Source organism: Ostrea edulis, chromosome 3 (assembly GCF_947568905.1).
Source record: "Ostrea edulis chromosome 3, xbOstEdul1.1, whole genome shotgun sequence".
Lineage (NCBI taxonomy): Eukaryota > Metazoa > Mollusca > Bivalvia > Ostreida > Ostreidae > Ostrea > Ostrea edulis.
This window is the reverse complement of record NC_079166.1, coordinates 180,001-194,984: the sequence shown is the minus strand read 5'-3', so window position 1 is coordinate 194,984 and position 14,984 is coordinate 180,001. Positions and strand designations below refer to the sequence as shown.

The window sequence follows — 14,984 nt, the reverse complement described above, 5'->3', positions numbered from 1 at the left end:
GCGTTTTACAGAAGCGTAAAATCATTTAGCGTATTGAATGCGCCAAAAACACATTGAAGAAGTCGATAACTTTAAAACCCTTACCGGAAAGGTATTTCAATCCCGATATATTATTGAGCCCTTAAACAATTAAAAATAATTTATTTTGCTACCTGTGATTTATATTGAGGATTGATAACTTGTGTGGTATATGTCAAGATTTAAAGATGTATTACTGTGCAGTTCCAAATAAATCAATTTAATCAAAAGATTATCAATCTTTTTGGCTCATTAAAAAAATTAAGAAGTAAATTGACATTTTGTATTGAGTATTTATAAGCTAGGACATGTTTAGCATTTAGGCTTTTCTGACATTATAAGGCAACTTGAAGTAAACTCGGTGAAATTGACTCGACCGTCTCGAGTCTAAATTGTCAATTTCATGGAGAAATTCGTCAGTAATTTATAATATTTCGTGGAAAAAATTAAAAATTCATCCTACAAATTTTATTATAAGTATATGGAATTATCATCATATCTACAAAATAAAATCAATAAAACTTCGTTGTAATTTCAATAAGACGAGCTTCCGTTTTATATACATTTTAAAAACCAGCAACTCATTGCAAAGTCAATATTGAGTTATGGGGAAAAAGTATACATTTTCATTTGTATAATAAGGTACAAGCCCAGTATTCCGACGGGCCGGTAGTCCGACGGTCCGATAGTCCGACGGGCTGGTAGTCCGACGGTCCGATGGGCCGGTAGTCCGACGTGTTGACCATCACCTAATTAATAGAGTTAAAATTTATTCATGTCAGACATTATTTTAAGGAAATTACCAGAAACCGAAATCAATTTCTGACCAAAATCATTCAAGTGTGTACTTACGGCGGCGTAGAAAGGCCATACATGTAGGTATATATATATATACAGATATCTATAGGCTTGTAGGGAGGGCTGACAGCGGATACTCGTCAGGGACGTAGCAACAGAGGAGGGGGGGGGGGGGCTGATCCCTTCCCCACTTTTTAAAAATTTTCCCTTTCTTCTTTTTTACATGTTAAAACTCTTTTTGGTTCGGCTGCCCCCCCCCCCCCCCCCCCCCACCAATCCTTTCTGGCTGGCCCCCTTTCAAAAACGATGCCTCGCGCCTGCTCGTGTCCCCTTAACACTTTCAAAAGTAGGGAGTGGGGACAAGAGTATGTATGTGCCCCCTCCTTACACTTCTGGGACCCCAAACGAGATCCCCATATGCATCTTTATATCAAATGTTGTTTGATAACATTCTCCCCTTAATTCTAGTGCAAGAAATTTCTGTTCAAAAATTGTTATTTGCTATAAAGAAAGGTATACCATAAAATTCGGATATACAGATTTGCGTTGAAAAAGTTAGATAGGCTCTGATTGGCGCATAGTTGCATTATTGTCGTCCCATACAAAAATTGATTTCCTTATTGATTGTGTTATGCCCCGTTATATAGAAAATTTTCATTTAATAAACTTTTGCCCGGGGGGGGGGGGGTGTACTTGAGGCCTACTTCAAACTTTTAAGACTGAGCAGGGTGTAGGGATTCCTACCATTTTTAGCTTGTTATTTCAGGGGTTGGGGTGATTATGTAGGTTACCGTCGCCATCTTCATGACGTTTATGTGGAAAATTTTGGAATTGAATCCCATTTTAGCATGTGCCCCAATCTAAGTTTTGTGCTCTCCTACCAACACTTTACGGTATTTGACTACGGCATTGGCGTTGCCTTATAGCTAATAACATATTCGTCCGAACAAATTGCTAATTCGTCCGAACAAATTGCTAATTTGTCCGAACGATTTTCTATTTCGTCCGAACAAATAGCTATAATTCGTCCGAACGAATAATATATACCCGATGTAGGTCGAACCCGTTCAAAGTTTTCCCACTGTGCGATGTTTTGCTCTTGTGACGTAAAAAATCGCTCTGGCACACGGCACTTAATCCTGTTTTCTGCTGCCTATTACATAGCGATCTCTTATACGTGTCCACAAATTATCGGAGGTTCGGACTATCGGACTACAGAACCGTTCAGGGCCGTAAGTAGGGTTCTAAATCAGGGGAGGCAGGGGATTGGGGGCCGCCGATTGACTTTACGACTGAAAATGACACTTTTTAAATCCCAATTTATCATGTTTGTGTTTCATTTGTACTATGTAAAGAATCGTAATATGGTGTCAAAGACAAAGGTGCTTGTCTTCATTTTAAACATATATCCTATAATATAACATTTATATAATTTTATTTTCTTTTTTGCCAAAAAATCAGACGAGGCAGTTGCCTCGTCTGCCTCATCGGCAGTTACGGCCCTGCCGTTGGACTATCGGAAAACTGGGCGGTCACCGAATAATATACCACTGTTAGTTTTCAATGTGACATGTGTACCAGTAATCCGAGATTCCTCTGACTCTTAACCCCGCTTTTATTTTGTGACTTCTGCGGGGGAGAGTCAGAGCGGACTCCATATTGAAAAGTGGGAATTCAGCGACACCAGCTGGTGTCGCTGCTTTACCGACCTCTTACAACTTTATTTCGCGGATCTATCTTCCAAGACGTGAGAATTCAGTTATCGGAAGATTATTCTACAAATACATCATGATTAATACGATGCTATCGCCGTTTAAACGATGGAATTTTGTGTTTACATGTGCTGACGTCATGCGCAAAGAAATCAAATGGCGAGGCGGCGACCTAATTCAAGTGATGCTCCATTTGTCGGTGTTAGGGCCGTTTAAACGGCGATAGCATCGTATTAATCATGATGTATTTGTAGAATAATCTTCCGATAACTGAATTCTCACGTCTTGGAAGATAGATCCGCGAAATAAAGTTGTAAGAGGTAGGTAAAGCAGCGACACCAGCTGGTGTCGCTGAATTCCCACTTTTCAATATGGAGTCCGCTCTGACTCTCCCCCGCACATGTCAAATATAAAAGCGGGGGTAAGAGTCAGAGGAATCTCGGATTAGTGTACCAGATGTCAACTACATGTACATGATGGTACAGTTTTACTTACAGAGACCTAAATTGCTTTCCATTGATTTCACAGGTTACCATGGTTACAGGTTAAACATGAAGATCACTGAAATAAAATTCTGGAAGTTTTTACGAAGGAAAATACACGGTATATAAGAAATTCATCTACATTCTTTCAATTAAAACAAAATGCTGGAGTTATATCTTTCATCAAGTCCTTGGCTCCTATCGGTTTTCAGGTAAAAGGTGAAGATAACCATGATTACTGGAATGAAAATTAAGGAATTTCCCCTCAACGAGATAAACTACACTTCTTGCACAGTTTTTTCTTCTAACTTACATCTAGATCTTCACTAACAAAATAGTCTTTTGAGATGACTTGCGACAACAAGAAAAATTCCTTAGGCTTTGTGTTAACAAATTTTTTTTTAAAACTTCTGTGCATGATACCTTATGTAAGATATCCTTGACTCCTGTTACAGATGAAAGGTCAAAGGTCACAGAAGGGACATTTCCTTTATATAGAATTTTAGCAACATTTTATCAGACTTAAAGAAATGCTACATGTCTTTGGATACATGTAGTATAATAGTTGGAACTTCATATTCATCTTCCAAGATTAAATGTAAAAGGTCAAGGTTGATCATTGATATGGACATTTCAAATTCTTGGTGAAGAAGACTGAGGTTATTACACCTCTCATACACACACACACTCTCTCTAACCCTAACCCTGTCATAAAGACATTAATCCCTAGTGGTTTTCAAGAATGATTTGAAAATGTCCTTGCATGTGTTTTATATTCCAATTTGCAGAAATGCAGCTATCTTATATGTCATACCATGTGGGCATGTCCAACCTTGTAAAGCTAACAGCCTATAATCAAGAATATCCGTTTATAATAGAACAATTTAGAAATCAATCCAGTGGATTCAAATCTTCAGTATTTCACTGCAATTATTGTTGTGCATGTGCTGTGAGCTCATGGCAAAAACAACTAGATTTTACATAGACAACAAATATTGAACTTTTCATTTTATTATCACAGACATCATGTAGCTCCATAAAACATGATTTATGACAGTAAAATACCCATAATCTGATGAACAAATCTGATAATAACAAGTGCACAAGGTTATACGTTAAACAAAAAAAAAAAAAAATTCACCCTGACCAGATGTGACTATTCCAAACACACGCAGTACTTTATAATGAAATACAGTTCATGAATGATTGAAAAGAAGTAACAAAGAAAGATATGTGTTAAGAATCCAGCAATACATCTGATATTAGATCAATAAAATGCTACAATAATTTATTTAATTTGATATCTAAAATTTACCTGTCATACAATGCCGGGAGATCTTTGACAGACAAAATCTAACATAGATACATTTACAGAATGTAATAACCATCAAGATTTCAAACATACTCGCTTTTATTTCCAAATTTCTTTTGAATGTTTATATTTGCAGCTCTTTTATTGCATTGAGTGCACAAACTGTCATTATTTTGAATTTTTTCACTAAATCATGATCTGCAAGATGTTTGACATTAAACAGCACTTTTTAACATAATACTTCCTTCCTAAAAAAAAGTTTCATCTATTTCGTTATAGTTAAGTACAAAAATGTAGACACTGTAAATCATTTCTGTTGCTGATAATTTTCTCTTTTTGAACAAATGACCTGACTTTGATTATTATTTATATTCAAACATGTAATGTAATGTAACAATTAAGCATGTCGAATGTATACAAAATCAAAGGACTGACTGTTCATGTCTTGGGGAGATTTATGCAAGATGTAGGTTCTGAAAAATGTAAGTATTAAGGACATTTCTTGCCAGGCAATCTCTAAAAGTATATACCTTTAAAATAATTATATCATTTTTTTCATGTTATTAACTAATACTTTTCAGCAAAGGCAAATATGTAAATTATATGGATTTTAACATGGGCATCTCATGTCTCTCTATATATCTATAGGGGCATTATGTATCACAGCTCGACACAACTGTAGTTCCAACATTAACATGATCAACATCATCAAAAATATCAATTTAAGGATGATTGCTACACAAGAGAAATTTGATGTAGATGAAAAGTGGAGGATATGTATAACAACATTTTGAAATTGAAAACTTTCAAATTTACTGTATTTTGTCAAAAAATGCAATTTTAGTAGAAAGCAATCTGAAAAAAAAATTAAAACCTTTGCTGGTCTCAAACCCATGATCTACAGCAGGCAATGTACTAATCTACTGAGCTACTCAGCTAGGCAGTGATCTTTGAAATGAATAGACAAATATTTCTCATACCTATATTTTCATTCATGTTTTAAAAGGAAGTCGGTCATTATGATAAAAATGTGGAGTACCTCCTTAAAAGCAATTTGAGGGAGTGATGTATTGTTACAGACAGACTGACAGACAGTAGACATGTTGATAGGACATAACTAAATGCTGCATTGTTTTGCTGGTTAAAACAAAAACTTATCAGAAAATGTCAGCTGAATAAATAAAATCACAAATCGTATTAATACTGCTTAAGGTCAATATATACTGAGACATCACAAACATTCATCATCAGGATTAGGACAGATTTCAAAACCAAACCAGCCCTTAATATTCAACAGACCCTGTAATGTTTAAAAGTTCTATTACAGAAATCTTGTTTGGAATAATGCATCAACTCTGCTTATCACTAACAATACAGGGAAGCTGAACGAGATGACTGAAAGTGAGTTTAATGACTCAGTAAATACATTATGCAAGAAAAAAATGTATTAAACAAAGAATGGTGTCATTATTCCCGGAAAAAAAAATAGTCCTTAGCTTGTAGGAAAATGACAATACATAAAATCGCACTAGAATTATGTATCAATCATCATGAATATTTTCGTTCTCCGTCGGCCAATAAATCCCTGGATATCAACAATCTCATTATTTCATTTGATCCTGAAAGAGACAAAAAAAGACATTTCAAATTTTCAAAATTAAAACCCATAGAATTTGTAGTCTGATTATAACGAGCAGTGATTGAAGATTTAGAATCATGTATTGATAATACAAATCAAACAACGTATTGTATGTAAATAGCATACACACATTTCTATAGCTGGAACTGACTTTTATCACATACATTGACAATGTCCTATTCACTGTACAGTAAAACACGGTTACAGTGAACACACTTATAATGAATTCATGTTTACAGTAAAACATGGTTACAGTGAACACACTTATAATGAATTCATGTTTACAGTAGAACAGTTACAGCGAACACATTTATAATTAATTCATGTTTACAATAAAACAAGGTTACAGCAAACACCTTTAAATGAATTCAATGTTTTCAGAAAAGCAATTTTTATTCCAATTTATTTTAAAACATATTAATATACACTTGTTGCATATAATGGATATGATAAACATATTTGACATAACAAATTACATTAATAACAAATCCATATTTTCTTGTCCCCAGCAATTTACTATAAGCATGTTTTACTGTACTGTGTGCTGAGTGGAAACAAATATTTTGAAATTGACAAATTACCTTCTAGAATTTGGTGGACCCTGATGTCCCTTACATACTGTTGTACAGCATAGTCCTTCAGATATCCGTAGCCACCGTGAAGTTGTAAGGCATCGTTACAAATCTACAGAGACACAGATAGACACTGAATGTATGTATTATAAACTAATGTGAAAATGCTATATACGACATGTACATGTCACAAACAAGGTTTGGGCATTCTTCTAGAGAGAAAAAAAAGGGGGGGGGGGTGAAATGGTGGAAGGAACAAGACATTTCATTCAGGTTTAAACTACCATAGAATTTTAAATGTCATGAATATAAAAATAAAAAGATTGAACCCTGTCACTTAGCACCCAACAAAATAATCCACATGTGGAAATCCTCAAGAAAAAACAAAATAATCCACATGTGGAAATCCTCAAGAAAATGTTGAAAAGCTAATGTAATTGTGGAAAACTTCAAGAAGTGGAAAACTCAAAAAGAAACTGGAAGAAAGTACCAATCATTGGTCATGTCTGCTTGGAAACTCGGCTAACAGAATCTTCCACACATCCAGTCTGGCCAACACATCCAGTCTGGCCAATACATTCCCTTCCTGCTGCAGATTCATGAATAACTAATATCTTACCTTTGAGCATTCTTCCGTGGCAAAATATTTGGCCATAGAGCACAGTGACACTTTCTCAGGCCAGTCTTCATCCAAAGCCTTAGCCGCCATTCTGACAATATTTCTTGAGGTTACAAGCTTTGTTGCCATTTCTGCCAAAGTGAACTGGAGATGCTACAAGGTAAATTGTTTTCTGTGTAAATAATTGTAACTTTCATATTGACATTTACAAAATCAAAATATTTCTTATATATGAAACGAATATACTGTTCTGCAATTTTGTAGCTTTTAGAATTATTTGATAGAGGATTAAGTACTAATTCTAATCATGCAAACATTTGGCTTCCTTGATGACCTTCAGTAAAGAAGTTTATAAAAGATATAATGCATTTTCAATATACATAATTATATGACCAATGGGCTTAAACCTTAAGGTCATGAATGTTTAAGTAGTTATTAAAATCATGCAAACATTTTGCCTCCTTGATGTCCAGAAATAAAGACGAAACTTTTCTAAGAAAAGTAACATTTTCAATATATGACCACCTTAGCCCCACCTTGGTGCATGAATATGAAACCCAGGGGTCAAAATTCCACAATTTTGGTAGAGGTTTGAGGTATACTCATTATAATCATGTAAACACTTTACTCCTATATGTCCAGATGTACAGAAGTTTTACTGCTATATAAAACATTTACAACATATAACAAACTTATCTCCCACCCTGGGGACTGAACCCTAACACCAGGGGTAATGAATTTTACGATTTTTGTAAGTGGGCTCGGTGCTTATTATAATCATGCAAACCGTGTTTGAAGATTGCATAAATTTTGATGGTTTTGGTCCCACCCTTCAGGACCCAGGGATACAGGGTCCATCAAAATCAGAATTTTTCCTTCCCTTTACCCATAGATGTTATTTACCATAATTGGTTAAGAATTGGTTTAAAAAACACCCATGATCGTAATAAAACACCCATGATTGTAATAAAACACCCATGATTGTAACAAAACACCCATGATTGTAATAAAACACCCATGATTGTAATAAAACTTCTTCCATGGCTACATTGGGCCATCATTAAAATTTGTTTGTTTGATGTACTCTGACCCACATTTTTCAAGTCGGGTAGGTAGGTCGGTATTTTTTTTTGGTTTTTTTTTTTGGAATGTCATGAAAATTAGATTTACAAATTTACTGATGTTTTCATTAAACACATAACGCTGCCAGACAGAATAGAGTTTAGAACATTCATTTTGTACACGTATATTGTACACATACATCTTCCAATGTCTTCTGAAATTTTCTCAGGACGTTTTGTATTCGTCACGGATGAGGACCTCAAACCATTTTTAAGAAATAAATTAACACCCCTTTTTATTACCACCGATTGATTCTTCTATTTGTGGTTTGACATTCATAATAGTAATCACTTCAACACTTAAATGTGATCCATGAATATCCAAGTGAATTACATGATGACGGCAATTTACAATCAGTTTTAATATTGCCCAATATAATTTTAATGCCGACTTCTCCGCATCGTTCAGTTTGTTGTGACGATCATGTTCCATTCGTGTGTCTCAGTTTAAGAGCAAAGTAAAAGTGCCTTTCACCTATTAAATCGTCATAACATTTAAATAATCCCATATCAAAATTTTATGCGTGCTTTTTCAGAAATATATATAGACCATCAACTTGAACGCAGACTCGTGGTCCGCCATAACTTTGGTGCGCTATCTCACATGATTTTTGATTTAAGTAACATGGCTTTCAAACTTTTGTACACAAATACGATCAGGCCTCGACGGGGGAGTTCGTAGCTCCTTGTTCGATCTTGTTGGTTGATAATGTGGTAATTTGAAGCAGAGATGCGGTATATTTGATCGTTCATATAGATAAGTGTTTGAAAAGTTCCCGGATTAACAAATGGTCATTATCAAAGTGAAAGTAGAACCAAAAGACGCCCAAAGAACATTTTGATACAGTGTAACATAATATTCTGTAAAACAGCTGTCCAAAAAAATGGCATCAAGTTTAAAACTAATTCGAAGAATGTCTACTTTCCATGGAGCAAAAAAAAAATTTCAAATTTCGAAGTGTGGAAAAAACGATTGGGTCGGGGCAAATTTCAAGGGTCGGTCGGAGTACATCAAACAAATAAATTTTTATTTTAAGCCTTGTAACAAAACTCACATTATTACATTATAATAATACAGCCAGGATTACATTGTAATAAAACTTCCATGATTACATTGTAATAAAACTTCCATGATTACATTGTAATAATACAGTCAGGATTACATTGTAATAAAACAGCCAGGATTACATTGTAATAAAAATTCCATGATTACATTGTAATAAAACTTCCATGATTACATTGTAATAAAACTTCCATGATTACATTGTAATAATACAGCCAGGATTACATTGTAATAAAACACCCATGACTACATTGTAATAAAACTTCCATGATTACATTGTAATAAAACTTCCATGATTACATTGTAATAAAACTTCCATGATTACATTGTAATAAAACACCCATGACTACATTGTAATAAAACTTCCATGATTACATTGTAATAAAACTTCCATGATTACATTGTAATAAAACTTCCATGATTACATTGTAATAATACTTCCATGATTACATTGTAATAATACAGCCAGGATTACATTGTAATAAAACTTCCATGATTACATTGTAATAAAACACCCATGACTACATTGTAATAAAACACCCATGACTACATTGTAATAAAACAGCCAGGATTACATTGTAATAAAACTTCCATGATTACATTGTAATAATACAGCCAGGATTACATTGTAATAAAACACCCATGACTACATTGTAATAAAACTTCCATGATTACATTGTAATAAAACTTCCATGATTACATTGTAATAAAACTTCCATGATTACATTGTAGTAAAACTTCCATGACTACGTTGTAATAAAACACCCATGAGTACATTGTAATAAAACACCCATGACTACATTGTAATAAAACTTCCATGATTACATTGTAATAAAACACCCAGGATTGCATTGTAATAAAACTTCCATGATTACATTGTAATAAAACACCCAGGATTACATTGTAATAAAACTTCCATGATTACATTGTAATAAAACACCCAGGATTACATTGTAATAAAACTTCCATGATTACATTGTAATAAAACACCCAGGATTACATTGTAATAAAACTTCCATGATTACATTGTAATAAAACACCCATGATTACATTGTAACAAAACTCACATTATTACATTGTAATAAAACTCCCCGGATTACATTGTAATAGAACACCCAGGATTACATTGTAATAAAACTCCCATGATTACATTGTAGTAAAACTTCCATGATTACATTGTAATAAAACACCCATTATTACATTGTAACAAATCTCACATTATTACATTGTAATAAAACACCCAGTATTAAATTGTAATAGAACACCCAGGATTACATTGTAATAAAACTCCCAGGATTACATTGTAATAGAACACCCAGGATTACATTGTAATAAAACTCCCAGGATTACATTGTAATAGAACACCCAGGATTACATTGTAATAAAACTCCCAGGATTACATTGTAATAGAACACCCAGGATTACATTGTAATAAAACTTCCATGATTACATTGTAATAAAACTTCCATGATTACATTGTAATTATACAGCCAGGATTACATTGTAATAAAACTCCCAGGATTACATTGTAATAAAAATTCCATGATTACATTGTAATAAAACACTCATGATTACATTGTAACAAAACTCACATTATTACATTGTAATAGAACACCCATGATTACCTTGTAATAAAACTTCCATGATTACATTGTAATAAAACTTCCATGATTACATTGTAATAAAACACCCAGGATTACATTGTAATAAAACATCCATGATTACATTGTAATAAAACTTCCATGATTACATTGTAATAAAACACCCAGGATTACATTGTAATAAAACACCCATGATTACGTTGTAATAAAACTCCCAGGATTACATTGTAATAAAACTTCCATGATTACATTGTAATAAAACTTCCATGATTACATTGTAATAAAACACCCATGCTTACATTGTAACAAAACTCACATTATTACATTGTAATAAAACTCACATTATTACAATGTAATAGAACACCCAGGATTACATTGTAATAAAACTTCCATGATTACATTGTAATAAAACACACATGATTACAATGTAATACAACTCTCAGGATTATATTGTAACAAAACTCCCAGGATTACATTGTAATAAAACATCCATGATCACATTGTAATAAAACTTCCATGATCACATTGTAATAAAACACCCATTATTACATTGTAACAAATCTCACATTATTACATTGTAATAAAACTCACATGATTACCATGTAATACAACTCTCAGGATTATATTGTAACAAAACTCACATGATTACATTGTAATAATACAGCCATGATTACATTGTAATAAAACATCCATGATTACGTTGTTAATCTACAAATTTTACCTGGAAACTATCTAATGTCTTTCCAAACTGTTTCCTGATTTTGAGATGATCCCTAGTGAGTTCAATACTAGATTGTGCAGCTCCTAAAGAGCATGATGCTGAAAAAACAAAAGCCCTTTCATTATTGTCTACAAATCAATCTCACATTAACAACAACAAACATCCATACAACATGAATAATGTGATTTTTCCTTAGACCAACACTAATCCTACACTTGTGTGGTTTTAAATCAATATTTCACTACATGTGGCTGTGTGCATGTGTATATATATATATATATATATATATATATATATATATATATATATCCAAATTGTGTTTTTAAAAAATCAAAGTGTCCGGTATGAAATATTAAAAGAAATAGAACTAGAGCAAAGCTCGTTGCAAAGCAACGAGAGGTCTTCCGTCGGAGCTGTGTGACATAAAAACCTTTAACTTGACCATATGTCCTTGGGTCAGGTCCTAATGCAGCCTCAATTAACATGAAAATCTGTTGTAAGTATGAAATCTAAATGTTTCTTCATTACAGCATATGGTCAGGACAGGGTTTGTATTTTCAAAAAAGTGAACTTGACAATATGAGCATGGGTCAAGGCCAGGACACTTTCTTTGATCATATGGAAACTTTTCTTTCAGTATTAATTAAAATTTGCCATTAGTTAGATCTATTAAGACTCTAATCAATTTTTAACTGTTAGACCTTTAGAAATGGTGCAAATGACCTTACATCAAGATTATTTATGTTATTGTCATTAATAATCTTTATGTGAAGATTGAGCTTACGGTGTATTTTTAAAAGTTGCGGTCTGGGCACATTTGCACGGATAGGCGGACTTGGTGATATCTTAAACTTTGTTTGCTGGAACTATAATTAGTGTTCGGTAATATTGCTATCTGTTCTTCCGGCTCGAAGAGACAGTCTCTTTTGTTAGATTGTCAGATATTAATGGGAAGGTTTTATGAAAAGTGCAAAAATATTGGAGGGTGGGAACTGGAACTTCCTGTCCTTCCACCAATCATTTGAAAAATCCGATTTTATTAAAAACATAATTTTCGGTAAATCGTTATGTTTGCAAATTACATTAAAACGGTAATGTTTTTGTGTGTACATGTATTGCCGCTGATCGCTGGTACACATGCGATGGCTCCGAACTCGGGCAATCGAGCCATGGGTTACGTAATTGTAAACAAGAACAAACCCCGGTGTGTATGTAAAATGCTTGCAGTTAATGACTGAATGAAATGAGACTGATTCGATGTGGATTTCTGATGATTTTCTATACATGTTTAGAGTTGGTATAATCATGATAAGAGCCCGTGATTTAAAAAATAAAGTTTATAAATTATTTGTTATGCTTACAAAAAGGATCCATTTTTTTCACTTTTTAGAGAATGCAGAAAGCTTGTGTATCAACTGGCTAAAGTAGAGTTAAATCACAGATTGCTTGTCCACATGTGATGAATCTCCAAAATTAAACACAATAAGACGCTTGAGATGTATATATATATTTGGGGCGCTCTTGCCTTTTTCATTTCACATATAAAAACCGCATATACTTGCACGCATGATTGTATTTAGATGAAATGAAATGAACCGACAAATAAATCCTTCTGTATGCAGACAATTATAAGTTAATAAAACTTAAAACTACTTCATTTTATTTAGTACGATTTTTTCTGACAATTAGAAACGTCACATACCCTTACCGTAAACTTATTGTGAGGAAAATGACAACCCGATAAATAATCAGGAAAATTGTGTAGGTTTTTTTAAATGTATGTATAACTTGACACAAATATTATGAGGTCCATTGATCACTAACTCGAAATGTTTGCGGTAGCATCTTTACAATTACTTTATAATTGAAATAAAACATAACATAATTGTTAATTAAGTATGATATAATGTAAAAGGATTCAAAATGATTTCAAACATAATTTTCCAGTAATTGATGTGTTTATTTATGCGATGGACGAAAGCCGAGTTAGCTTCGATGTTTTTGTTTTGATTATGCAAGCTTGTCACTCTGGCCACCTGCGAGCGAGGCGAGAGTTGGGTTACATAACTGTATAAACAACGCTGACCGTGAAGAATGTAAACAGCTTGCAGTTATTGACCATGATTTATTTTACGTTTGAACGTTTTATTTTTATGTATATTACTTATTTTAATTCTAATATGAAACAAATAAAAGATAATTTATCTCTCTCCTTTTGTTGTTGTTGAAGGTTTGTTTATGTTAAAACGAAAGAAAAAGAGAAATGTATCACTAAATAATTTGTATTTGAACCACAGAGCATGTTAAAAACCTTATTTAAAATGAATATTAGTATCTATTGTAGTCAGGTATGTTATTTTTAGCAAGTTTATTTCAGTTATACGCATGAAGAGTTCTCGCTCACTTGCCAAATGAAAATGGCTACTTGTTTACGGGTATAGCTTTTTACTCTAATATAACACAACATTCGAACAAAATAACAATTTCATGAGATAAATAAGATGTTAAAGAACAACTTTTCCATCGGAAGCCATATCGAATTCTTTGCCGTTTTTGAGCTATAAAGCGAAAACTTTTAGGGGCCGTAGATCCCTAATTTAAGGGGCCAGCCCCTTTTTACTGGTGTCAAATAAAAGCTCTTGAAATTCTACACAACTTTTATTTTACATGTCTTAACAAAATATTTTTAGTTTAAAAGATACAAAGGAAATTATGTGCAAATTTTCGCTCTTTCAGGCGTCCTGATTTTTGACCCCTCTCTATCGCCATTTTAAATGGCGAAATCAAAAAACAAAATATGATGTGCACAACTACAATGCTTCTACTTTACCAATTCAGTGTTTTCTCTGTTCCAATTATTATAGTCTCGGAGCCTTTATCTGGAAACCAAAGCCCCTAAAATTTCACTAAAAGGGAAATAACTCGCAAGCGGAAGAGAATACCCAAAATGTTTAACAGTATTTTGAAAGTCTTTAGTAAAATGTATTAAAGCTGAAAATTTGAGCAAAATCGGTTGAGGAATGAGCGAGATATGAAGCTTCAAAGTTAGCGTCTAGGAAAAAAAAAAAAAAAAAGAATAATAAGAATAATCTTAAAAAGCACAATAAGTAGAAGGTCTTCCGTTGCTACGGAAGACCTTAATAAACAGTACACAAAGTTAAAAATTTAACGCAAGCGCTTTCATTTTATAATCCTCAGGCGTTACATTTTAAAATAGTTTTGAAATGGTCTGACGTCATAAAGGCGTCCTAACATTTCACGTACATAACGACGTCATAAACGAATGAAGGGAAAAGGTTTTTACGTTAAGCATATTATGACGTCAT

The 14,984-nt window shown here is 33.3% G+C and overlaps 1 protein-coding gene across 1 annotated transcript in view; it reads right to left on the bottom strand.

Moving 5' to 3' along the window:
- Positions 1-4,005: 4,005 nt before the first annotated feature.
- Positions 4,006-14,984, bottom strand: part of LOC125675803 (isobutyryl-CoA dehydrogenase, mitochondrial-like) — a 19,303-nt gene continuing 8,324 nt past the window's right edge. The window contains exons 7-10 of the mRNA XM_048913606.2: positions 11,659-11,756; positions 7,153-7,305; positions 6,543-6,645; positions 4,006-5,941 (exon numbers count right to left, since the gene is read on the bottom strand). Of these exons, the coding sequence (XP_048769563.1) occupies positions 5,871-5,941; positions 6,543-6,645; positions 7,153-7,305; positions 11,659-11,756 (425 nt within the window). The 3' untranslated portion in view covers positions 4,006-5,870. The remainder of the gene's footprint in view (positions 5,942-6,542; positions 6,646-7,152; positions 7,306-11,658; positions 11,757-14,984) is intronic.